General features: G+C 50.3%; 2 protein-coding genes across 5 annotated transcripts in view; both read left to right on the forward strand.

Moving 5' to 3' along the window:
* Positions 1-8,980, forward strand: part of EHD1 (EH domain containing 1) — a 47,075-nt gene extending 38,095 nt beyond the window's left edge. For both annotated transcript variants that reach the window (XM_025178173.2, XM_006136553.4), the window contains exons 5-6: positions 4,808-4,972; positions 6,232-8,980. In XM_025178173.2, the coding sequence (XP_025033958.1) occupies positions 4,808-4,972; positions 6,232-6,756 (690 nt within the window). In that variant the 3' untranslated portion in view covers positions 6,757-8,980. The remainder of the gene's footprint in view (positions 1-4,807; positions 4,973-6,231) is intronic.
* A 5,603-nt stretch (positions 8,981-14,583) lies between these two features.
* CDC42BPG (CDC42 binding protein kinase gamma) overlaps positions 14,584-24,112 on the forward strand; it is a 67,572-nt gene continuing 58,043 nt past the window's right edge. The window contains exon 1 of one of the 3 annotated variants that reach the window (XR_012906514.1): positions 14,584-14,843. Coding sequence is in view for 2 of the 3 variants with exons in the window: in XM_075939170.1 (XP_075795285.1) it covers positions 14,687-14,843 (157 nt within the window). In the remaining variant the exon portion in view is untranslated. The remainder of the gene's footprint in view (positions 14,844-24,112) is intronic. The other 2 variants (XM_075939170.1, XM_075939169.1) reach the window with 2 other exon arrangements.

Raw genomic sequence — 24,112 nt, forward strand, 5'->3', positions numbered from 1 at the left:
TCAGGGAGGCTCCCAGCCTGCCATGCCTCTGCATGCTATTTGAAGCAGCCAGCTGCTAGGGCCACATGCATCTATGTATGGAGTGCATCAGGGATGGTAGGGAAGGATGACTAGCACGGCCCAGCCAGCTCCCATTGGCCAGTTTCCAGCCAATGGGAGCTGTGAGGATTGTATTGGAGTTCTGCCCATGCCCCCCAGACAGATGCACGTGGTCTCAGCAGCTGGCCACTTTGGTATACATGGGCATAGCAAGCAGGGAGCCTGCCTAAGGATCCCAGTCGGCTGTGGGGTGTTGGTGGCCCAGAGTATCATGGCTGGCCAGGTCTGGCCTGCAGCACCCTTGCTATTTCAGGCTGCATTGGTGCAGATAGTCCAGTATGAGTGCAAGCCCCTGTCAGCCGACGGTCAGGGCAGTGAGTGTGTGTGTGTGTGTGTGGTGTGTGTACTATACACCCGAGACTTCAACTGCTGAGACCGGGGTCCCTTGCAGTGGGCAACCTGGAAGAGGTTGAAGGGCGTCCCAATAAGTGTACAGAGAGCTTATTACACTTCAGATTTCAGCTGCTAGAATTCATAATTCCTTCGCAGCGGGCAGCCTCGGGAAGGCTGAGACGCGCCCCAATGGATTTTGCCACCTGGGTGTGACACAAATCCAAATGCCCAAGCTCTCCCTATATCTGTCCCTTTATGACTGGCTGAAGTTCTTTTAAATTGTGCTTGGTTCTATTACAGCAACTGAAGGAGTCAGGTTAAAACTTAAACAGTTACAGGTTTGAGGAAGCTTATAAATCATATGGTTGCAATGGCTATTCTGTTTCTTAACTACTAGCAAAATATAGATTTTTAAAAATGGTTACAAAGAAGATAAAGATAGAAAAATAGAAATAATGGTACCAAGTAACAGCTTACTCTTTCTATGTGTACACTTAAGACAGAGGACCACATCCAGGTACAATTTTTACCCCTTCTGTGCCTCTCGACTCCAGCATGTCAGGCCAGGGCCGGTCCCTCAATTCCTAGGAAAGACGAAAATACGAGGTGGGCGTCCCCATAGAACCTTGGGAGGTCAAACACCTAACCCGACCAGCAGGTAGAGGGTAGAATGACACTCAAAGTGAGTGTGTTGCTGGACCTATTTTTATACTCATGGAGTCACGTATTTCTCTTGTCTGTCATGCCAAATGGGGCTGGTCTGTCTTTTGTGAGACCAGTTCTTACAAGGGAGTTGTGAACTTAATTCTCACTTGTAAGAGAGAACTAAATTGGAATTACTGGGGATTCTTTTTCTCAGTGGGAAATTCCTCTCCCAGGGACTGTGTGTTCGTATCAACATGGGTGCCAGCCAGGCACACTCGCATATCCTGATCTTGCATCAAAGCTTAATGGCTATGCTGATTGCCTTAATAGTGCTCTCTCTCCACATATGTTTTTTCAGCTTCTCTGGATCAGATGAGCCAGCATAGACTATGCTGATTTTACTGCTCTTTCTCTGCCCTGTATACAGACATCTCAGAGGGCAAGCAAGATTGTTTGAGATGGGGGGGGGGGGGGGGGGGAGGGCTGGCTGTCTGGCTACAGCCCCATGGGTGAGAAGTCACCGTTCCAATCCAATAGTAGGTGATAGTCTGTTACGGGGGGGGGGGGGGGGGGAACAGCAAGTAAATGGTCTGGTAGCACTTTATAGGCCATCTACATGTTTTCTTAAAGTGCTACCAGACCATTTACTTGCTGTTTTTTAATAGTAGGTGAGGCATAGCTTGTACTGCTCACTAATTAGTAGTGGGTTTTTTCTTACCTCTCCACTGGTCGGTGCACTGCTCCCAGAAGTGTGGTTCTGTGATAAGACAGGGATTTTTTTTGAGTTATATTTCTTTCTTGCCAGACTACTAACAGCTTCATTTTATAGCAGGTAAACCCCTCAGATCAACTTCCCTTGCTGGAGAGTTGAGGCTGTCAGTCAGTTTAGAGAAGTTATAGAAACTTGAGCCATGCTTGGGGAAATTCCATCTTTAAACACCTCTTGACTGGACCCTGCACTGTTCTGGGCATTAGCTTATCTTCAAGTGTGACATATTAGAGACAAGTGAAACCCGTCTGGAAAAGTGCAGCTCTTTATGGAACACAGCTGTCTCTCTTTTTTATGGATCTTTTCTTTCAGTTTCTATTTGCATTATCCAGGAACAGTAAAAACTTGATTGCTTCGGGGAAAACACAAGGCTCACATTGATATGGGTCAGAAATAGCTCTTAAAACCAGAGCTGAAACTAGGTTTCTCAAACTAGTGCTTGATTCAGCACAATCCACTTCAGAAAGGAATAGCATTTATATGGCTGGTCAGGCCTTCCAAAATATGTGCAGTTTCAAACTCTAACTCTGGTTACAGTCTAACAAAGTTTTTGTACGATGTCCATGAAGGACTTAACACAGTGGGGTTCTGATCATTGACCATAATACTTAAATCAGGCTACAACTTTGTTCCTATATCTCTGCTAACTTACTGCTAATGGAATGGCCTAACTGTGTCCTGGAGTCCAGGCTCTGCTATTGGGACTTGCTGGACTAGGGCAGCCGAACTGCCAGGCTGCAGACCTCTGGCTGCTGAGTCACAGTGGCTCTGGGGGCCAGCACTGGTGTACACCACTCTAGCTGAAGCTGTTTGGGAGAGGCATGTCCTACGCCATCTCAGCCAACCAGCACTCTGCACCAACACTGTGAAGGGACAGGGTCTCTGGGGAGCATCTTCCTGCATGGTGGGAGGTCTGCATGGAGCTGCTCCATGCAAGCCGCCATGCAGGAAAACACTCTTCTGTGACTGGAGGAGACCCCACCCCAGCCTGGTGCTGGTTGGCTGAGAGGCAGGGCAGGATACATCTCTCCCAACAGCCATGTTAAGAGCGGTGTTCCCTGGCCCCCAGAGCCACCATAGTGTGGGCAGCTGTCCAGTCCCAGCTCATGCTGGAACCAAACCCTGTTGCAGTACTGCAGTTTAAAAGGCAGTAGCAGCCAAGGGGCAAGTGTCCATCTCCTACTGTTTAAATTAGAGCCACCGGGAGTTTTGGTCCCTGCACAAACCAGGACTGAGCAGGGCTGCTCCTGTTTGCTGCTGGGACCCCCACATACAGGGGCTCTTCATGGGCAGATGGTGGGCCTGGGCTAAAGGTGACTTGATCACTGTCTTTAAGACCCTACCTGAGGAAGATTTCTGGTGGTAGATGGCTCTTCAGTCTAGCAGAAGACAGAACAAGAAAGCAAGATTCATACCAACAGGGGCAGATGTTCCCTAGTGAGGGTGACTATTCCAAGGACTGATGAAAGAACACAATAGATTGTCTAAATGGGGACTCTAAATACTGTCACTCCAGAAGAGATGCTATACTTCAAACTATAGGTTCCATGTGAGAATAGCTAGATGAAGTTCTCAAATATTTTAGTGCCTTACAATCCTAAATATACCTGTAAGCCCGTATGATCCCGATTTTACAGATGGGAAAACTGAGTTAAAACAGTAAAGTGACTTATCTGTCACTTAGTCAGTGGCAGGTTGGACTCAATGCAGACCTCAAGTCCTTAGTTCTCTAATCCCCGTCCCTGGATTAGTGATCCTCCTGCCTGGGGGCAGCCCTTGGTTTGCCTGGATCTGGCTCCTGAGGCTCAGCTCCCCCTCAGAATTGGGGAGCCCATGCTGGTGTTCAAGACCCGCTGCTGTTGCCTGGGGGCTAGAATGCACAGTCTTCTAGGCTGGGACCCTTATATTGTAGTATGTGGGAGTGTCTGTTTTCTCAGTCAGGCCTCAGTGAAGAGGCTTTTCCACTTCTCACTTGTGTGTAGCCCCTGACTGACTTTTATTTTTCCTTCTGTGGTCCCAATCCAAAAAGAGTTCACCACCCCTGCACTAAACAGTGCTTTTGCTCTGACTTTTTTTATGCAAGAGGCTGGGCTAGTTCAAAGGTCTTCTGGCCTTAATTTCTTATGGCTTAGAATGGATGACTGCTCCATGGGCCATTATCACCCAGATGCTAGTTAGACACTCTTGATAGTCTTATCTGCAAGAACAGTGAAAGTAAATAGGGTCTAAGGAGTTCAAGTCACTTAGATGATCTTGAACTTCTTTCTTAGGCCAGTGCCAATTAAGACCAACTTGTGTTCCATGGGGAATGAATTAGTAGGTCTGTGATGGCCTGGGTTCAAGTCTCTCTAATATTGAAGCCCAGAGGGAAGAGACTTTCCCAATTCACCTTTAAAATAAAGAATCCTTCTGTGGTGACACAATCCATTGATGCACATGCCCATATTTGCATAGACAGAAGGCTCCCTGGGAAATGATGAGCCCAGAAGCTAAGGCGTAAAGCCACTGCATATGGGGGAGGAGGGCACCAGCAGTCTGTGGCAGCTTCCCCCCCAGACTGGGACCTGAGGCAGTGGAACCTGCTGAGTAGGGGTTTCCAAGACCTGTTTCTGTTGGCTCTACTCCTGCCCTGCTGGGTAATCTTCCCCACCCTTGTACCTCAGTTTCCCCTTGAAGTGAGGATAAAGCTGTTTGCTCTTGTAAGGAAGTACTCTTGAGTGATTCGTGGTTTTGCATGGATTTGCATGGATAAGGTCTCTTGGTAGGAATGGGAACTCCATGGTCTTTCTCCTTAGTGCCAGAACATGGTCAAATGGGTTAGAACAGCAGTGAGGTTGGGAGCAAGGATGTCTGGATTCTATTTCCTGCTCTGGGAAGGAATTGGGTTTGGATTAGGGCAGGGAAAGTAGAACATTATGCTATCTACCAGGCATTATTGCTCTTCTCTTCCCCCTTCCCTAGGTCCATGCCTACATCATCAGTTCTTTGAAGAAGGAAATGCCCAATGTCTTTGGGAAGGACAGCAAGAAAAAGGAGCTGGTGAACAATCTGGGTGAAATCTACCTGAAGATTGAGCGGGAGCATCAGATCTCCCCTGGAGACTTCCCCAGTCTGCGCAAAATGCAGGTACAAAGCCATGTCTGAAGGGCCTGAGGGTGGGGGAGTGCCCAAGCCTCCTCCTGCCCTGCCTGGTGCTTTGAAGCACTACATGCTGCACACAGGGCTGAGGGGAGAGCAGAGGAGGCTTTGTGTGTTCCCCTGCCCCCAGGCCAATTAGGGCCTGGAGGCGGGGGGAGCTATGTGAAGCTTCCTTCGCCCTGCCCCAGTCCTGCAGGGAGCCCATGACACTTCAAAGTGCCACGAGCTCCTCACAGGGTGGGAGGGAGGCTTTAGGTGCTCTCCTGCCCACCAGGCCCTGATTGACCTTGGGGTGGGGAAGTGTGCCAAGCCTCTTCCAGGCCATGGGTGGCAGTGGGTTAGCCCTGCCCCCTTCTGTTTAGGCCACACCCCTTCCAGGGTGGCCCGGGGTCACTTAAAATTTCTTTGAAGTGGCCCCTAGGCAAAAACTATTGCCTACCCTTGTACTTGAGCCACTCTGATAGTCAGGCTATGACTATGACTTCTAGGCAGTCACTGATGCCTTTGGAGTCATTGCTAGAGACTTCTAACTGACTAGCCTCTAGCAAGGAAATGAGCCCCATTAGTGGCCCCCACTATAGATGATTAGGAGCATTCCTGTCTGCCTTGGTTCTCCTGCAGCACAAGTGATCTCAGTTCATTCTAAAACCAGAATCAGATAAGATTTCATGTTTGAGGGAGGGCAAGAGTCCCTCTAACTCCAGCATGGCACTGATACAAGCCAGTGGCTGGATTTGAGACAGGCTGATAGGGAGGTGCTGTTGTCTCTCAGGATCCCAAGTCCTGGAAGAAGGGCTAATCTTAAAATATAGTCACAGGACGCAAGATGTCAGGTATTATGGGAAGCTGGTACCTTGCTTAAATACAAATTTCCCCTATATGCTGTTTATCTTCCCACTTCCTATGGTGCATGTGCCACTTTGCAACCACCTCTGGAATGGAGGACAGTTGAGTGCTTCACCTGCTACTTGTAGCTTAAGCAAGGGGTCTGGATGTCTAAGATAAGGGTTGTATTCATTAGGACTAGGAAGGGCCTGATGTAGGGGCATATGGGAATTTTGGGTTGTGGGGATTAATCTATCCATTCAAGGATAGATGGGATTGTGGACAGTTGAGCATGGCTGGATGGGGCAGGGACATGTGAGCATTGAGGGGGTGGGTTGGAGGTGTGGGGTATTAGGATGGGGGAGTAGCCTGCTCCCCAGTGCCAAAGCCCTGAATGCTTATCTCTTCCATTTCTCTCCTAGGAGCTCCTTCTGGCTCAAGACTTCAGCAAGTTTCAGCCCCTGAAGCCCAAGCTGCTGGATGCAGTGGATGACATGCTGGCCAATGACATTGCCCGGCTCATGGTGATGGTGCGTCAGGAAGAGTCTCAGATGCCCACGCAGGTGGTGAAGGGCGGAGCCTTCGAGGGCACCATGAATGGGCCCTTTGGTCATGGCTATGGAGAGGGGGCTGGTGAGGGCATTGATGACATTGAGTGGGTGGTGGGCAAGGACAAGCCCAGCTATGATGAAATTTTCTACACCCTCTCACCTGTCAATGGTAAGATCACAGGTGCCAGTGCCAAGAAGGAAATGGTGAAATCCAAGCTGCCCAACACTGTCCTGGGCAAGATCTGGAAACTGGCTGATGTGGACAAAGATGGACTCTTGGATGATGAGGAGTTTGCCCTGGCCAACCACTTGATCAAGGTGAAGCTAGAAGGGCATGAGCTACCTGCAGAACTGCCCCCCCATCTAGTGCCTCCCTCCAAACGCAGACATGAATGACTCCCCAGCATCTTTTAAATGGGGGTAGGAGGATGGGCAGCAAGATGCCTGGATTCCAACATCTGACAATCTGCCAAAGATCCACAACCCCTAAAAGCTGGTGGACAGCTTGAATTCTTCAAAAGGCACCGAACTTAACAACTTTCCAAATGTGCCCATCTATAGGAGTGATTAAGATCTGAATGAAACCCTCATAATGTCATTGTGCACAAGAATGATATTTTTAATATATTTGAGGCCACATTTTTGTTCCCCTCTTCTCCATTTGAGGTGCTGCTCCAGGAGCTGCTAATGCAACTGGTTTGTCTTTCTAAGGTGAATGAATGGCTCCTTGTGGCAGGGGCAGCATGGTCAAGCTGCAAGTATCAGTTCAGTTCTCCTGCCTGGAAGCACTGCTAGCAATGGAATCAGCTTCACCCTTCTGCTGGGACAACAGCTCTTCCCCAGCTGTCTGATTTGGGAGGGGGTGTAACTCCCAGTGTGGTTAAGCAACTGATCTAATTTTTTTGTAAGAATGTGGTCCAAAAACATCAGTTCAATCCTCATCTGATTTTTCTCCCATGTACAGAGCAGTTTTTATGCTAAGGTCCTAGGTGGTTTGTTTTAGGGTTAAAGTCTCATTTCCCCCCAGGGCTTCCTGATCCCACCACTCGTTCACAAGTAAATGAGTTAATGACTCTTGGTTTTAGCTATCAAATGTAGACTAGTTAAAATTGAAAGGGGGGGGAGGGAGGTCTTAGACTGACCTCTCTGAGGGGGAGGGAGAATCTCGGTGCTGCTGTTGTGCCTTTTGCTCCCAGACTCCTTTTTACAGAATACAGCAAGCCTACATACTTGCTTTGAACCCCCTCGGCATCATCACTTCCTCTTAGACATGTCTTCACTGACCTGGCTTCTTGTAAATTTCACAATCCACATCTCTGTTTTGGGAAGCCTGAATTTCTTAAAGATAGTCTAGTCCTGAGGCCGCCTCTTCCTTAAAGTGTCACAGGTCTGACTTCTCAGTCCCAGGACTTTCATTGGTTGCTTCAGTTCAGGCTACTCTGCTGTAGCACTTCCTTCCTTCTGTCTTCACCATGGTTTGAGATGTGCAAGGTAAATCCTAATCTGAGCCTGTTAATCCACATTAACTGACACACTTTGCACTGTATCACATGGTCAGATGTTGACCTCTAACTTTGTCTGTCTAGAGAAACACTCATCCTGAGAAGCATTGGGACTAACCTTGAGGTGGGCTCAGGACAGTTACTCTGGCAGCATGCTTCAGTCTGCTAGTGACTGTCACTGAACTGTCTGACGTGGTTGTCCTCCAAGTCTAGACCTGGAACTATTCCCCAAGCACCCGTGGAGAAAGGATGACCATGTTCCTGATCCACTGCTGCACAGGCTGATGGCAATTGCTTAAATTCTTCTTTGGTTGCCTGTCAACTAAAGGGCCCTGCCAGAAGTCCTCCAACCACTCCACTGCTTGCAGTTTTAACTACCATTCTCTGTCCCAGCAGTGCTTGACTGAGGCCTACCACGCCACCTATGGAGGCACCCAGTTAGGTGCACTGAATCCTGCTGGGAGTAGGCATCCAATTTAGGCTCTTTGTCAAACTCTCGAGGCAGATTCTTATGAAGCAATGGCAGCACAGTGCTGGGGGAGACCTAAAGGGTAAGCCACAGCATCCTCCTGCCAGGCTGATACGAGGGAGGAGGGTATGGCTAAAGTGGGGGCCTCTCTATTGATGGGCCTTATTCTTGTGACTGGACTGGAAGCAACATGGATAGGTGGGTTTCTCTTGCTGCTTTCTCAGGGGAACCCAGACAAAGCCTTTTCAGCTATCTGCTGTAACAACCTGGCTGTGCTTGGTATGTACCTGTTTTGTGTGGCTGACACCACCAATGGAGAATAAAGCCTTTTGGTATCAGACCCTCCCCTGGCAAGTATTGCTGGAGCAGCCATGTGCCAGGCAAGAGGCTAAAACTGATACTTCAAGACTGGCTAGAATGTTTCCAGCTGTCCATTGTCATAGCTGTATCCTGGGCTTCATGTGGATTCCTGTGGCACAGGAGTCAGACTTAAGGACTGCACATCTGTCAGCTATGTACCTTGTTTACATCTTGTGCAGTGAAGCAGTTCTCAAGAAGGGGTTCCCCCAGGCCTGTGCATCAGAGGGAAGTGCATTCTGTTTAAGCCTATATACAATTTTTTGAAACATTAAAATGTATTGGCAAGTTCTGCAACTGAGTCTGTCTTGTTTTATGGGAAATGCCAGGGGAAGTGGCTTTTGAGCTTTGTGAAAGGAATGGGTATATCTTAAAGATCTGTGCTGGCAAGAGCTTCTACCAACGTGGGCCGCCTTCTGGAGTATTTCCTGAGCTGGAGAACTGCTCCTCAGTGCAGGCCCAAAACACCAATCTAAACTTGACTCTGGGGCTATCTATATGGGTTTGGACATTACAGGATGGCTATTGGAGGAGGCAGTGGTGGCCTATCTTGCTCCTGATAGAGGGGAGTGGGGGTCAGCTGACACTGGGATTGGGTTACCAGTTAGAAAGTTACTATGAAAGAGGGGAAGGGACTGCTAAGGTCAATGACAGAGCTGGGACTAGAACCCATTTGGCCTGAGTCTGGGATACAACTGTTGAGGAGCTGCTGCTTGCACTCTAAATGGCTTATTCCCCTTTACGCATGCAGCAATTGAGCCAGGCATGTGTGAGGGGAAGCTGGGTTTTGAGGGCCCTGGCCTGAAAGTCAGGGTCTTTTATTTACCACAAAGCCACCTTTCCCCTGGGGAAAGGCTACATGAGGAAGAGGTAAGGTTCTCTCACTACATACAGTTTAACTTGCTTCTGACTGCAGTTGCTGTAACATGTTTCAGCACCCCCCCCTCCAGAGTGAGCTGAAGATACCACCAGGTGAGCAGTAAGAGTGGGGAAGGGAACACTGCACAGCTGGAGGGGGGAGGGGAACATGAGCAGAAGCTGCTGAAGGATGGGCACACAGGACTGTTTGAAGAGGAATCTGACCCTGTCAGCATATTTATGCCTCCTGCTGTATCACTTGATAAAGTGATCCGGTTCCTGTGTGTACATGGAGCTACCCTTCCTGTGCTGCTGCTTTCCTCTTTACAACTGGTGGAGAGATGGGATTTTTCCTGACCTGTGCTGCATCTTAGTCCATGGGCTTCACCATCCTTCAACACCCAGCTCCTTTTGTTAACAATTGTCCAGTCTAATGCTTGGCAGGTTACATGTGGAGAGGAGGGCCTTCTGTACTGCAGGCAGTGTCTGTCTCCTTCTGGAGCAAGATCAAAGGTTCCCTGCCCTTAAAGAGGAAGGATCCACAGTCCTACCTAGCAAATGTGCAAGTCTGCAGGTGGGGGTGGAGATGCACATTCCTCTCCACAGTAGTAATTGTTTGGGATGCAGGTGGGGGAGGTTGTGGTACCCTCCTGGGGGTCGGACAGTGGCACCAGCATTGTGAAAGTCTGAGTGGGGGGATGAGATGCAGCTGCCCTTAGCTGTGGGGACAAATACAGAGACAAATATGTTATGTGACTGGACCCAGCTTGGTGGACTAGTCAAGAGGGGAAGGGTTGGATGTGGTTGCCCTCTGCTGGGTGGAATGGGTACAGCACAACATTCCAGAAACCTTGTACAGCCAGCCTCCAAGAGCAGAGACTCCTGTCAAAGCTAGCTTTATTTAAAGGCAGGATCCAAGCTCTGCCATCCTTGGTGCACAGCCTGGCTGCTGGAGTTCAGATGGAAGAGTCTCTGCCCCCCGCTGCTGAAATGTAGCTGTCACTTAGCTGCAGAGAGTTGTGACTTCAGGACATGATATTGGGGGTTGTTTGGCACAAACAACCCTCAACAATGGGTGGGGGATGTATGAAGTGCTTGGCAGAGTTGAGACCTACTCTGGGGGCTTTTCAACTGAGGGTAGAATCTAGATTGGGCCTTTCTATTAAAAATAAAAGGTCCTGCTTGTACTGCACCCACTGGAAGTCTGCCTATGGGGGATAGGTCTTAGGGGCAAGGTAGCATGACTTCTCCCCCTAATGGCCAACTGAGACTGGCAGCAGCCATTCACATGTTCTAGTCTTCCATGCAAGTGCCGTTTAATCAAAACACTTTCTGGGAATGTCCACTTCCTCAGTGGATGGATGGGAGCAGTGGAAGAGTCAAGTTGTCACTGACTCCCTCATTGTAGCTGGGCTTAGACTTTGCTGTAAAGTCCATTTAAAATGTTCAGTAGGCAGTACAGTATGTTCATATTAGTTAAAGCATCAACTCAAAAGTGAAAGGAAATGTTGAAACTTCTAGGGGTTTTTTTTTTGCCCAACTCAGAACTTGAGGGAAGGATGAAAGTTTTATAATGATGGGATTTTCTGCAGCATGGAAGTTCTTAGAACAAAGTGTTTTCACTGATTTGGGGAGGTCAGTGAAACCAGAACTCCTCATATTCTCTATGGGGGGAGGCGGAGGACTTGTGCTCAAGGCTGAAACTGATTCTACAATACAAATCAGCAAGGGTGCATCTGCACTGCATGCACATCTTATTTCAAGTTAATTTTGAAATAGCTAATTTTGTAATTTGGTGCTGTCTACACAGCCCCGAACTTCAAAATAGAATGCTATTCTGAAACATCTCCTCATACAATGAGGTTCTTACAAGGACGTCAGATTAGCTAGCCTGTTTTGAAATAATGGGCTTGTTCAAAAGACACCGAATAGCTATTTTGGGATACTTCTGGTGTCCCAAAATAGCTCCACGGTGTAGACGTAGCCCTAGTGAGTTGCTGTAGGACAACTTCTAATATCATGTGCCTTTAACCCTTTCCTGTTGCTAAGTAGCACCTACTCTCAGCTGAGCAGAGTCCCTGATTCCTGTCATTCTTAGGAAACCCTAGTGCTATACTGTGGGGCTACGTCTACACTGGCCACAATTTCCGGAAAAGGAATGCAAATCAGGTAAGTCAGGATAGGGAAATCCGCAGGGGATTTAAATATCCCCCACGGATTTAAACAAACATGTCCGCCGCTTTTTCCAGCTTGGGGAAAAGCTGGAAAAGTGTCTAGACTGGTGTGATCCTCCGGAATAAAGCCCTTTTCTGGAGGATCTTATTCCTACTTCAAAGTAGGAATAAGAGATCCTCCAGAAAAGGGCTTTATTCCGGAGGATCGCGCCAGTCTAGATGCTTTTTTCCCAGCTTTTCCCCAAGCTGGAAAAAAGCAGTGGACACGTTTGTTTAAATCCACAGGGGATATTTAAATCCCCTGTGGATTTCCCTATCCTGACTTACCTGATTTGCATCCCTTTTCTGGAAATTGTGGCCAGTGTAGACATAGCCTGGGTGGGGAGGGAGGTGGTCAACTATCATTAGATCTACCTTTGCAGCCTTGGCTGTGAGGTGTAGAAGTATGGGCATCTGGAACTATGGCAGCAGTCAGAGGAGGACTTGCCTGAGGACAAGCAAAGGTCTGGTAAAAGCAGGTATAGAATCCTGAACCTTAATCCTAGCCCACTGTCTGGGAAAGCTCCAGTGCATCTTGGTTCAAACAAAACAAGCTGCCTGGGTCTGGTATCAGCTGGGGCTGCTCTAGTCCCTGCTTTCTGCTGTGGTATCCTGAAAGTAGGGAAGAGTCTCTCTCCATTTCTAAATGATAGCTGGGGAGTAGGATGGAGCCTCTTCTGGTTAGCTTGGTGTTAGCTAACTGTAATGCAGTCCTCCAGCAGGGGGTAGTATTGCTTCATGTAAACTCTCCCTCCACTCCTCCCCCCCCCCCCCCCCTCCAGTTTACATGGCCTCTGGTTTAAACTATAGAATCATAGAACACTAGAACTGGAAGGGACCTTGAGAGATCAAATCCAGTCCCCTGCCCTCATGGCAGGACCAAGCATAGTCTTTATCATCCCTGTGTAGTAGGGATGTTAGATGTCATGTAATTGAATAGCTGTGTAGTCTTGTAAACATTAAATGTTAGTGGTTATTCAATAGTCCCTGGGGGCAGGGCTAGCAGCCAGTTTGCTCTGACCTCACTCCTGGGAAGCCCCCTACTGCCTCTTTATCAGAGGGAGCAGGATGGCGTTTTAAAAAAAGCTCCCCTTATGGACCCGCTGCCTGGCATGGTAGTAGCCCCTGTCCACAGGGGGTTTGAGCTCCCCATGGACAGAGGCTGCTTTGCTGCAGCCTCCTCTGCCCTCCCCCCACCCACACTGCTGCCTCTTGGGGAAGGGGCAGGAGGCACCATGGTGCTGGGGGGGGGGGGGAGGAAGAGGGCCAGCTTTTGCCTACTTTCTCTTCTCCCCCCTCCCCCCCCCCAGCTGCCTCTGTAGGAGGCAGCAGGGACAGGGCAGATGGGTCCACGGGAGCTGATATGCGCAGGCTTTCCAACCAGCTCCCTTTGTGTATCTGCTCCAGTCTGCCTGCCCTCACCCTCCATGCTGCTGTGTGTTTATCTGAGGCAGCAGTACATGGGGCAGGTGGATATGGTGCTCCTGGGGAACCTGCTTAAAGATAGCTCCTCATGGGTACTAGATCCTGCTCCCCCTTGCTGCCTATGATAGAGTCAGTAGGGGGAGAGGGGAGTGCCTGTAGTCGATTGGGCTTATCAGGTAATTCTGTTTTATCAGTTAATTGTTTACTTGCCTATATGCTAGCATCCCTACTATGTAGCCACTGCCTGATGGGGCTCTAGTCACTACCTTGAAGCCAGTGCACCCCTCACTAGCAGTACTATCTGAACAGCAGCTGCCTCCTTCACAGGGTAGGAAGCTGAGAGGAGTCTGAGACCTCCCTGTGCTTTGCCCACAGCCTGAGATTGGTCAGTCAAACATCAGTCTCTTCCAGTGCTGCCTGACTTGCTGTCAGCTGAGTTTGTGGGGTCTCATCAGAGTTCCCAGTGAGGAAGGGGCTTATCTCAACATGGTCCTTATATGGGCAAGCTGCCCCGCAGTAGCAGAGGAGAGGTAGGGGTTCACCTCTAATTTCCTCTTCCCTCTTTTCATTATTTCAGTAGTGGGCAACCTTCTGCCCGAGGGCTGCGTGTGGCCCAGGAGATGTTCTGTTTAGCCGTGCGCTCGCGTGCGCACACAGTTACTAAATTCTACTGCTTTTCAGCTGGGTTTTTTTGGTTCATTTTTTCCTACCACTATTGAAGAAGTGACATACTTAAAGCAAGGCCACATGGAGTGAGGTGCATGCTGACTACACGCAACATGGAGAAGTGTGTGCTCCCACTGCGTCCAATCAAATCACTGCTACCGTTCCATCCAAGCACTTACAGGGTCTAGGTTGGCAAAACTACCCTGGCCTGGGAGCCTGGCCTCCTTACTGCACTCATGTGGCCTGCTCATTTGCCTAGCTTGCCCCTCACTGTTTTAATCTCAATCTCTCTCTCTCCCCGTCTGTCTGTCTCTCTTCTCCCAGTGGCTCTCCCCGTCTGTCCATTCACCCCAAATCCTGGCTCCACATCTCTTCTTCAGTCTCTTGAGCTACCCTTCCCTGAGCTGCCCATTGCTTGCAGATTTGGCTCTCCGTTCCCCCCAGGTGTCCCCTCTGTCCACTCCACCCCACCCCCCTCTGCACACCTCCCTGGGGGCTGTACTTCAGCTCTTATCCATGCCTCTCAACTTGCTCTGCTGTCCTCCCCAGACACGCCATTCCTCCCTCTGTTCCCTGTCTCTTCCTCCCCCCGCAGCCGTATCAGTCTCCGACTTCCCCCTCTCCTTCATCTCTTTTCCCATCCCCTCCCTCCCCAGCCCCGGGGGCGGGAGCTGTCAGAGCACATCTGGCACAGCTGGCCCCGCCCCTTCCCCACCTGGCCCAGGTGTCTGGAGCTCCCTCCCCATTGGGGGCCGGCCGGCAGGGGCGGGGCCCGGCCTGCGGGAGTGGGGAAGGGCAGGCAGGCAGCGAGGCTGGAGCGGCCGGACTGGGGCAGCATGTGCAGCCCGGTGGAGCGGCGCCTGGCCGGGCTGCGGGAGCTCCTGCAGGGGCCCGGGCTGGAGTCGCTGCTGGACGTGCTGCTGTGCCTGTACCGGGAGTGCAGCGGCGCCCCCCTGCGGCGGGAGCGCAGCGTGCAGCAGTTCTTGGAGTGGGGTAAGTCTCCTGCCCCCACTCCAGTGCTCGGAGTCCTGCCCCCAGAGCTCCGTGCGGTCGGGGGCGGAGCAAGGAGGGGGGCGTCCTGTTTCGTCCCTAGAGCCCCATGGGATGGGTGGGGCTGCCCCTTTTAGCTCCTTGCAGCGAGAGAAAGAAGCCTACCCTGTAAGACCCCGAGCCCAGTGCAATTCGGGGGGACTGCAAGGAGGGGTCTGCCCCAGCACGCAATGGGGAAAGGGCCCCCCAATCCCATGCAGTGGGGTGAGGGCTGCCTAGGGGGTGCAATTACAGGATATACTGCAGCCCAGCACCTTGCAAAGGGGGAGAGGATAATGGAAGGGGACAGGTTTGGCCCCTCACCCTGTGGGATGGCTAGGGGTGTCCCCACCTTGGATAATGGGTATCTCACTGGGGCATGGGCAAGGCAGGAGAGGCCCTGTACTCTGTCAGTGGGGGTCCAATGTGCCCATTTCTGGGTGCCACCTATCCCTGTTCACTATGGGGCAGTTGGAGGGAACAGAGGCATGAGCATGTGGCACAAACTCACATGCTGCTTCCTGCAGGGTTCTCTGCTTTCCTCCTCCTGGGCTGCAGGGAGAGTGAAGGTGGCTGCATTTGTTTACTCATTGGAGGTGGAGGGACCTCCTGAAATGACCCTCTAGAAACTTAGCCTCAGACTTGACAAATTCACATCGTGCAGCCCTCCCCCCCGCAGTTAGGCTGAATCTGGATCACTGTTAAGTGTTTGGGGCTTGTCAATACAAGGAAGCCATTCTGGAGTAAGGTAGCATGTGAATTTAAAGCACAATAGTTATTGTGAGTAGCTCACTCTCACTTGGGACTAGCAATTCTGGTCAATTGCCCTGTATCACCCAGGCCTACCAGGGCTCTTGTCCCTCCAGTATCAGAGTCTCTTGGCCTGGCTGGTTTATCCTCGAAATGCCTATTGACTAGCGAACCACGTATACACGGGGGCAACCAAGGCAGAGAGGATGTAGTGTCTCCTTCAGGGTGTGATGAGGGGTTGGGGCAGAACTGGGGATTGAACGCTGATCTCCAGTCCCTTAACCACATGGCCATCCTCAAGCCAGATGTGTGGTGCTGCTTTTTGAGGGCAGTGAGGGATTGAGAGGTGGTTTGATCAGAGAGAGGAAACAGCAGGTTGTAAGGGCTCTGTAATGTAGTGGAGAATGCGAGGAAAAGAGCCAGTGGCTGGAAATTAAAGTCAGAAACATTCAAGTTAGAAATAAAGACTCCATGTTTCCCTGAGACACTGAAAGTAAGAGGGGGAGGGGATTTTTTCCATTGCATGATGCTGCCAACTCCAGACTGGCTGTCCATCTGGAAGGTGCTTTAGTCAGATGTAGGTTCATAGATTCCATGGCCAAAAGGAGCTAGTGTGATGATTTAGACAGGCTCCCTGTACAGAACAAGCCAGAGAGCTACCCCAAATCATTCCTAGAGCAGATCTCTAAGAAAAGCACAAGCAGCGGGGCTCAGTATAGGTGTAACTGCTGTGGTACTTTCTGACCTGTATTAGATAGGAGGTGAGAGTCAGTGCTCTATGGTCCCTCTGACCTGACTCTGATTGACTGAGTCAGTCTATCCTTGTCAGTGTGTGGTAGGCCCATTTTAGTTCAGACTGAGACACTCCTGTTTAGCAGCCAACTTTTCTAAGTACTCAGAAATCCACCTGCTGCCTCTTATTTAAAAACACAGACTCCCCAGCTTCAGTCCATCCAGGGATGGCTGTAGCATCTGGGACAGCATCCTCCCACAGAAGGAAATTCACACATTTCATCCCAGAGCCTGTAAAAAGCTTGTCAATTTCCTGTTTGGCATTAGCCTGTTGCCTCCCAGCAGCTTGGCCCCTCTGATCCAGATGTGGAGTGAATGATGAGAGGGCTCATGCTTTCCAAAGTGCAGAAGGATTTCTGGGTATACGAATGCAGCCGTCCTTTAAAGGGGCCTTGCGGGAAGGTGTCTTTTTAAGGTGTGTCAAGTTTGACAGATCCAAAATAACTAAATGGCAATTTGAAGCCATTTTGACTACAAAGGAGGGTCCCTTCCCATAACCTGGTCTAAACACAGAAGGCAATGGGATGGGGAGGGACACTGCTGAGTGCTACACTTTGGTTCTGAGGGTCGTTGTATTTCAAGTGTGAAGGGTTGGCCACAGCATCAGTATTACCTGAGGTCTCTTTCGGTGTCCTGCCATCTGCAGCCAAACTCTGAAGCCCACAGAGCTACGTTCATTTGCACTAGCTATGGATCTGTCCTAAGACCAGCTGCAGCCTGTAGAACGGGGGTGGGGAAACTCGCGCCCGGGGGCTGGATGCAGCCCTCAGCTTGCCTGGATCCAGCCCCCAAAGCTCAGGGCTGCCCCAGCATTGGGGGAGCCTGTGCTGGTGCGCCAGCCCCCCTGCTGTCATCCTGGGGGCTGGAGCACACACAATTTGCTAGGCTAAGACCCCCGTAGGCTCTGGTGAGCAAGGTGAATGTGGGGAGTGTCTTTCTTCTTCTCAGTCAGGGGCCAGAGGGAGGAGTTTTTCTGTTTCTCACTTGTACGTGGCCCCTGACTGATTTTTTTTTTTTGTGGGTCAGTGGCCCCTGACCCAAAAAAGGTTCCCCCACCCCTGCCGTAGAGCCCAGTAGATGGGGTGCATTGTAATGTTCTGCTCACACCAGTGGAGGATGGCTGCTCTTACGCCACAAACCTCCTGGGCTGAGAAATGATAAAGGGGGGAGAAAATCGATCAGGATCTCCTGGCCTCATAGCTCAACAACAAGGGGCCACAGTGAAATCTGAAGGAAACAGACAAGCACTACATGTTGAGAAGGAAATATCAGATGCAGGGCTATACAATGGGAAATGACTAGCACTGCTCAAGAGAGCTAGGGGGTTGGAATGAACGTGAGCCAACAGAGTGGGGCAGTTGTTTACCCACCAAAAAAGCTCGTATTCTGGGTTGCATTAACAGGGGACTTGTTTGCAAGACTTGGGAGGTAATTGTTCTGCTCTCTTTGGCACGGGGCGGCCCACAGCTGGAGTGCTGTGTCCAGTTCTAGGTGCCACACTTTAGGAAACGTGGACAAGCTGCAGAGTCCAGAGAAGAGCAACAAAAATGGTAAAAAGTCTTTAGAAAACCTGACCTGTGCGGAAAGGTTAAAAACCTGGGCGCATGTAGTCTTGAGAAAAGGCTGAGTGGGGACCTGACAAGTCTTCTCCATCCTCTTTAAAAACAGCCCTTAATGTATTTGCTCAGTTGTCCACTAAGGTAGGACAAGAAATAATGAGCTTAAACTGCTGCAAGGGAGATCTCGGATCCAACATTAGAAATCAATGTCTATGTCTACACTGCACATCTTACAATGGCACAGCCGTGCTGCTCCAGCCATGCCAACAGGTGCACGATGGGGCTGCTCTTCTGTACTAGGAGCTTTCCTGGTGACAAAATAAAGCCACCCCCAGAGGGGTGGAAGCTCTGTCACTAGGAGTGCAGCTTCCTTCAGCAAAGTGTTGTCCACACGGATGCTTTTCATCACTAAAACTTTTGTCCTTCGGGGGGTGTTTCTTCACATCCCTGAATGACAACGTGCCATGGTAGACATAGCAACTCTTAGGGGTGTTAAAACTCTGGAACAGGGAAGCTGTGGAATCTTCCTCATTGGAGGCTGCTAAGAACAGGTTGGATAAACACCTGTCAGGGATGGTTGAGATTTACTTGATCCTGCCTCAGTCCTGGGGTTGGACTTGGTGCCCTCTCAAGGTCCCTTCCAACCTGACATTTTTATGATTTTATGAAACTCACAACTGATCAAAGGGTAGACTACGTCTAGACTATAGGACTTGCTCCTACAGGAAGTCACTGAGGCTTCAAAAAGAGACTGGATGGGTTATATTAGGATGGGCAAGATATGGTCCATGGGCCTCATCCAGCCTGATGAGCCTTTTAATCTGACCTGCTGCCCACCCCTGCAGCGTGGAGCAGCTCCATGTTGCTCAAAGCATCTGGCTGCTCCCTGTGGCTCTCTGCGCTGTGTGAGGGGAGGGGAGAGGCTTACTGCGCTGCCTCTGCCCCAGCACAATCTCTCAGCTTCTATTGGCTGGAAATGGGAGTTGAAAGATTGTGCTGAAGCTGGAATTGCACATGAAGATCCCTGGCCCCTGCAGCACAGAGAGCCACATGGAACAGCCAAATGCTTTGAGCTTTGACAGGCAGGGAGCCTATTTGAGATCCTACCAGGCTGTTGGCTGGGAGGCACTTACCTAAGCAGCTTCCAGCCAGAGCCTGCTTCTGGTATCCCACTCCCTGCTGCACCCCAACTTCCTCCAACCCCCTTCCCCCAGGCCAGAATCCCCTCCTGTGCCAGACCCCCTTCTGGACCTGGCACCCCAATCTCCTGCTCCTTCTTCACCCAAACTCCCTCTCAGAGCCCCACGCTCTCTCTGCACCTTAGTCCCCTACCCCAAAGCTCCTTTCTTCACCCAACCTCTGTCCCCGACCGTGTGTGGCCTTGACCACTTTCCAAACTCTTGGAGTGCCCCCCCCCCAAAAAAAAATTATTGTCCATCCTGGGTTATATGGTTAACAAAACTATCCAGTTAATGAACTTTGGTCGGGATGTCATACCTCAGGCTTCAGGATTTAAGCTAATTTTGTTAGGGATCAGGAGACCTTCACTGGGAGAAGGTCGTCCTACATTGGCTCCCTGCAGCCTCCCAGCATTGTCCTCAAATCCACTGGAATCTACTGGCCACTTTGGGGATGTTTTGTTTGCATTGCTGTCGTACCTACAGACTGGCTGATGGGGTGGGCAATGGGGGCAATTGCCCTGGGGCCCGGCAATTCAAAGGGGCTGGGGGCTCCCAGCTACTGCTTTAAAGCATCGCAGAAGCACCATGGTGTGTGCCTTGGGCAGTTCTGAGGGTTGAGAGGGCCCATCCAACCTTGCCCAGGGGCCCGTGGAGGCTGTCGGTGCTCCTGAGTGCCTATGAGTCTGCAGACGAAAGCTCAGATGTGCTAGGTGCAGAACAACTGTATTCCTGTCCCCAAATTATGATGATCTAGGTCAGAGTTGGGCAATAACTTTCAAGTGGGGGGGCACCTAATTAATTTTGGTACTTGGTCATGGGCTGGCCCCACCCCCTGAAGGGGCAGGGCCTGCACAGAAGGGGCAGGGCTGGAGACAACCCTCCCCCCCCCCCGAGTTGTCTGGGGCCAGAGGCTTTGAATTAAAACACAGCAAAGGGGTCATGGCTCCCAGGCCCACCTCTACCATGTTGCCTGGCAGCTACTTAGGGTTGCTGCAGCTATTTAAATGGCTCACTGCTCCAGTCCCTGTCAGGGTAGCACCGCAACCATGAGCCACTTAAATAGGATCCTGCTGCCTGGAAATTTGGTGGTATGGGCAGCAGGATTTAAATAGAAAGCTGCCAGGTGCGGTCTCTGGGCCAGATTAAAGTGTTAGGTGGGCTGGATCTGGCTCCTGAACCACATCTTGTCCAGCTCTGCTTTAGGCACAGGGTTAGACAGCGCTCAGATCTTTTCAGATTGGGTCAGACTAATGTTCACAGGTCTGCCCCCTCCTGTAAAACTCAGGCTGATAGTTCAGATGCTGTAAAGGGTGGGTCATGATATTTCATTAGCTAATTGTAAAGTGCTGTGTTCTCTCCTTCCACTCCCTGCTAGCTGGTTTGCTGGAAAACAGGAATCTCTGTGCTGCATGAGTTTGCATCCACTCCCACTGCTTACGTGTTTTCTCCATGCTGGGAGTGATTTATGCTGCTGGAATGAAGATTGGAAGGGAAGGGGTGTGTGTGATGATTCTGTTTCCGTGTTCTTTGTTTTTTAAGTCCTTTTTTCAGAAGCAAACATGTGGGAGAGCTTCCAAAGGAGAAGGCATGACTCTGTGCCCCCCTTGGGTGTGAAAGTGAGATCCGCATCAGGCTCTTATATCTTGCCCCAATGGTGTATCTGTCCCCTTTGCAATGCCATTGTCCTAGGACTAGCATTGACTGAAATTTGGGGATTCTGGGTTGCAAGAGGCTTTGGTTTGCAGGAGATGTCAGACTTTAAAACAGTGTTTCCAAAATGTAATCCCTACCCCAGCAGGTGCTCAGTGGAAACTGACATCTTTCTTGTCAGTTTCACTCAGCTCTCCACTGAATGACCTGGAGGAAGGGGACCTGAATCATGTGAGCAGCTGCTGAGGATGCTGGGGATTGCCACTCCTGGGTTAGTATCCCTGCCAAGTCACTGGGCCCCCAGGACTCCTGGCTTGCCAGGCCAACTGGTTCCCTGGGCTGTGTGGGGACCCAGCTTCCCCAGAAGATGCTCATAGTAGGAAGCCTGAGAGACCTGGCTAAAGCAAGAGTTTCCAAGCTCCTGCAGTGGGGCTGAGAACTGAGCCCCAATTAGAGGTGCTGTCCTCATGCTCTCCATTCTACTGCAGGGTGCCTTGAAGCCCCAGTCCCTCTCCCAGTCTGGGACACTCCATGTGGTGGGGCTGACCCGGAACCACAGACCTGGAAATGTGGTTCCCCAGCAGCCTGCGAGGTGATCTGACAGGGAACCTGGCAAGAAATCTGCCTGTGATTTGACAAGCAGGGGAGCTCAGAGTGTTTGGGAAATGCTTCAAGTTCACCAACTAGCATTTTTGTGAGGAATCTCAGAAAAATTCCACACAGCTCTTGCTAGGACAGGACTTGTTAGGGACTTTTGAATGGACCGATGCAGCTCTGGGGAGTGCTATGGGACTTAACAAGTCAAGTGCATCCTAAAGGCAATGTTATGCCACAGGGGCACACTGGGCCTAGCTGCAGGGGCAGCTAAACAAGTGGACAGATCTCCTGATCTCCAAGATTTGCAGAGAAAATTTTGAAAATATGATCTGGTGCAGCAATGGCTGCGTGAGATGGCAGAAAGCCTGAACTGACAGCTCTGGAGCCTGCCTGCTGGCTCTGTTAGCCAGCAATGGCACAGCGGAGGTCAGCATTGTTAACATTCTCACTGCTGCTCAAGACAGACAAGGCTGGCAGAATCTTACAGAATCTGGCCTGCTGGAAAAGACAGGCCATAGAATTTCATCCCGTGATTGTGGTGCAGAGCCGTTGTCTTTCCTTCACATGTTCCAAGGGGAAACCCTGATCAGGAACATGGCCCGGGGACAGGACGTGTGTGTTCTCATCCCAGTTTTGCACAGGCCGGCTGTGTGACCATGGGCAAGACCCTTCCCCAAGTGCTGTCTGTTTTTCATCCCACCCTCTTGTCTTTTTACACTGTGAGCTCATTGGGGCAGGGACTGTCTCCTACATAAGATCTGCCCTGTGCCAGGTACAATAGCAGAGCTGGCTCTTGGTCATAGGGTCCAGGCGCTGCTGCACTACTGGTGTGCCAGTTACAGCAGGAACAGCTCTGAGGATTCAGGAAAACACTGAATTCCACCATGAAACCTCAGCTCATGGTGAGATGCCTTAATTTTAGCAGATTGAGGGATGGAGAGGAAGGAATAGTGTGAGATGGGAAATGTGCCCCTTTAAAGCTCCAATCCACAGGTGACAAGAAAGACCCACCATTCATTATGACTTTACCTTAAAGAAACATGAGCATTAATCTCATGGGGGGGCTTTGGGGGGAGGGGCTGACTGGCGGTTTTGAATGCCTAGTGTTGGCAACACACAGAGAGCCTGATTTCTGGAATTCCTTCAAATCCTATTAGCTCCAATGGGGTTTCTAAGTATTCAGCACTTTAGAAACAATAAACACTTTAAAACTGTGAGCTTTGGCGCATGGGCTGGGGTTCTTTGGGAAGGTACCATCTTGTGTGTGGTGCTTAACCTGAACAGAGCTACAACGGCTTTATGCTTCCACAGGCAGTGGGTATAGCACTGGACTGAGACTTCAGAGTCCTTAGTTTTAGACTCAGCTCAGCCCCTGTCCTTGGCTGAGTCTTTGCTCCTTTCTCTGCTGCTGTTTCATCCTTTGTAAAATGGGGCTACTAACGTTCTTTTGTAAAGTGCTTTGAGATCCACAGATGAACACCACTATTGCTGCAATGTTTAACAATTGTAGTTAACAAGAGATAGTTCCAGGCCCTTTAATTTTAACAGACATTTACAATTTGGCACTTGATGGAAATGAGAAGCAGGCAGATAATCAAGGTATTGATTTTTTGGGTCAAAACAATGCCATTCAGAAATAAAACCATAGTTTCGGACTGATTTTTTTAAGGTCAGAAAGGTCTACCATTGGCCCCAGGATGTCCCTCAAGTAACTTCTGGTTACTAGTGCTATTCTGTAGAAACACGTCTAGTCTTGATTTAAACATTGCCAGAGATGGGGAATCCCCTGCAACCCTTGGTTAATTATTCTGTCTGTTGAAAGGGGCTCCTCCTTTCATTCTGAATTTGTTCAGCTTCCTGCCACTGGGCTGTATTTGACCTTTCTGTGCTAGATGGGGGAGCCCACTTCCAAATTTGGATTCGTCATGTAGGTACTCGGAGACTGGGATCAAACCACCCTTTTCCCTTCCTATTTGTAAGCTCTATAGGGCGAGCACTTGGCCTTTCAGAGGTGTGTGATAAGGGGGGAAAACACCCCAAGTTGTTGGACTAATTCTACCCAGAATGGATCTGTCTTGATACATGTCAGTCAGACCCAGCCGCCCCAGCCCCAGCCGGGGGCCCATTGTGCTAGGTGCTGTACAAACAAACAGACCAAAAGATGATTCCTCCCCTGAAGAGCTCACCCTTGAGCTAGTCTGGCTGTAGTGCAGCAACAAGCTGTTTGTGGAACCCAGCCCCCATTTAGTTTGTTTCAAAGCACCCTGACTGTGTGTTTGAGGAACCACCGGTAAGTGAAAGGCAAGCTCCTCCCAAAGGTTTGGGCCAATGGCCTCCTTCCATAAGCATCTTTAGTACTCCCCTGCAAACAGCTGACATCTTCCAAACATTCCTCCCAGCTTTTGCAACTCCCGCATTCAGCTACAGCCACCTCATTTGATACCAGCTGTCACAGGTGACTCATTGTAGAACTTGGGTGGGCACCGCCCCTCTGTCTCCCCACTAAACCAATTGCCAACTGGGGTGCCCAGTAACGCCCCCTTCCTGTTCCTCTGGGTGGCCCCACCTGCACCCTCTCCTCCCCACAGGCACCAGTCGCCTCTGCCAGCTGTCCTTTTGAGTAGGCCAGTACCACCTCCGGTCCCAAGAGAGAATGAATGTGTGTGAGGAGGAGGCGAGGGGGGTAACTAGGCAGCAGGGGTGA

Source organism: Pelodiscus sinensis, chromosome 11 (genome assembly GCF_049634645.1).
Source record: "Pelodiscus sinensis isolate JC-2024 chromosome 11, ASM4963464v1, whole genome shotgun sequence".
NCBI classification, from domain to species: Eukaryota; Metazoa; Chordata; order Testudines; family Trionychidae; genus Pelodiscus; species Pelodiscus sinensis.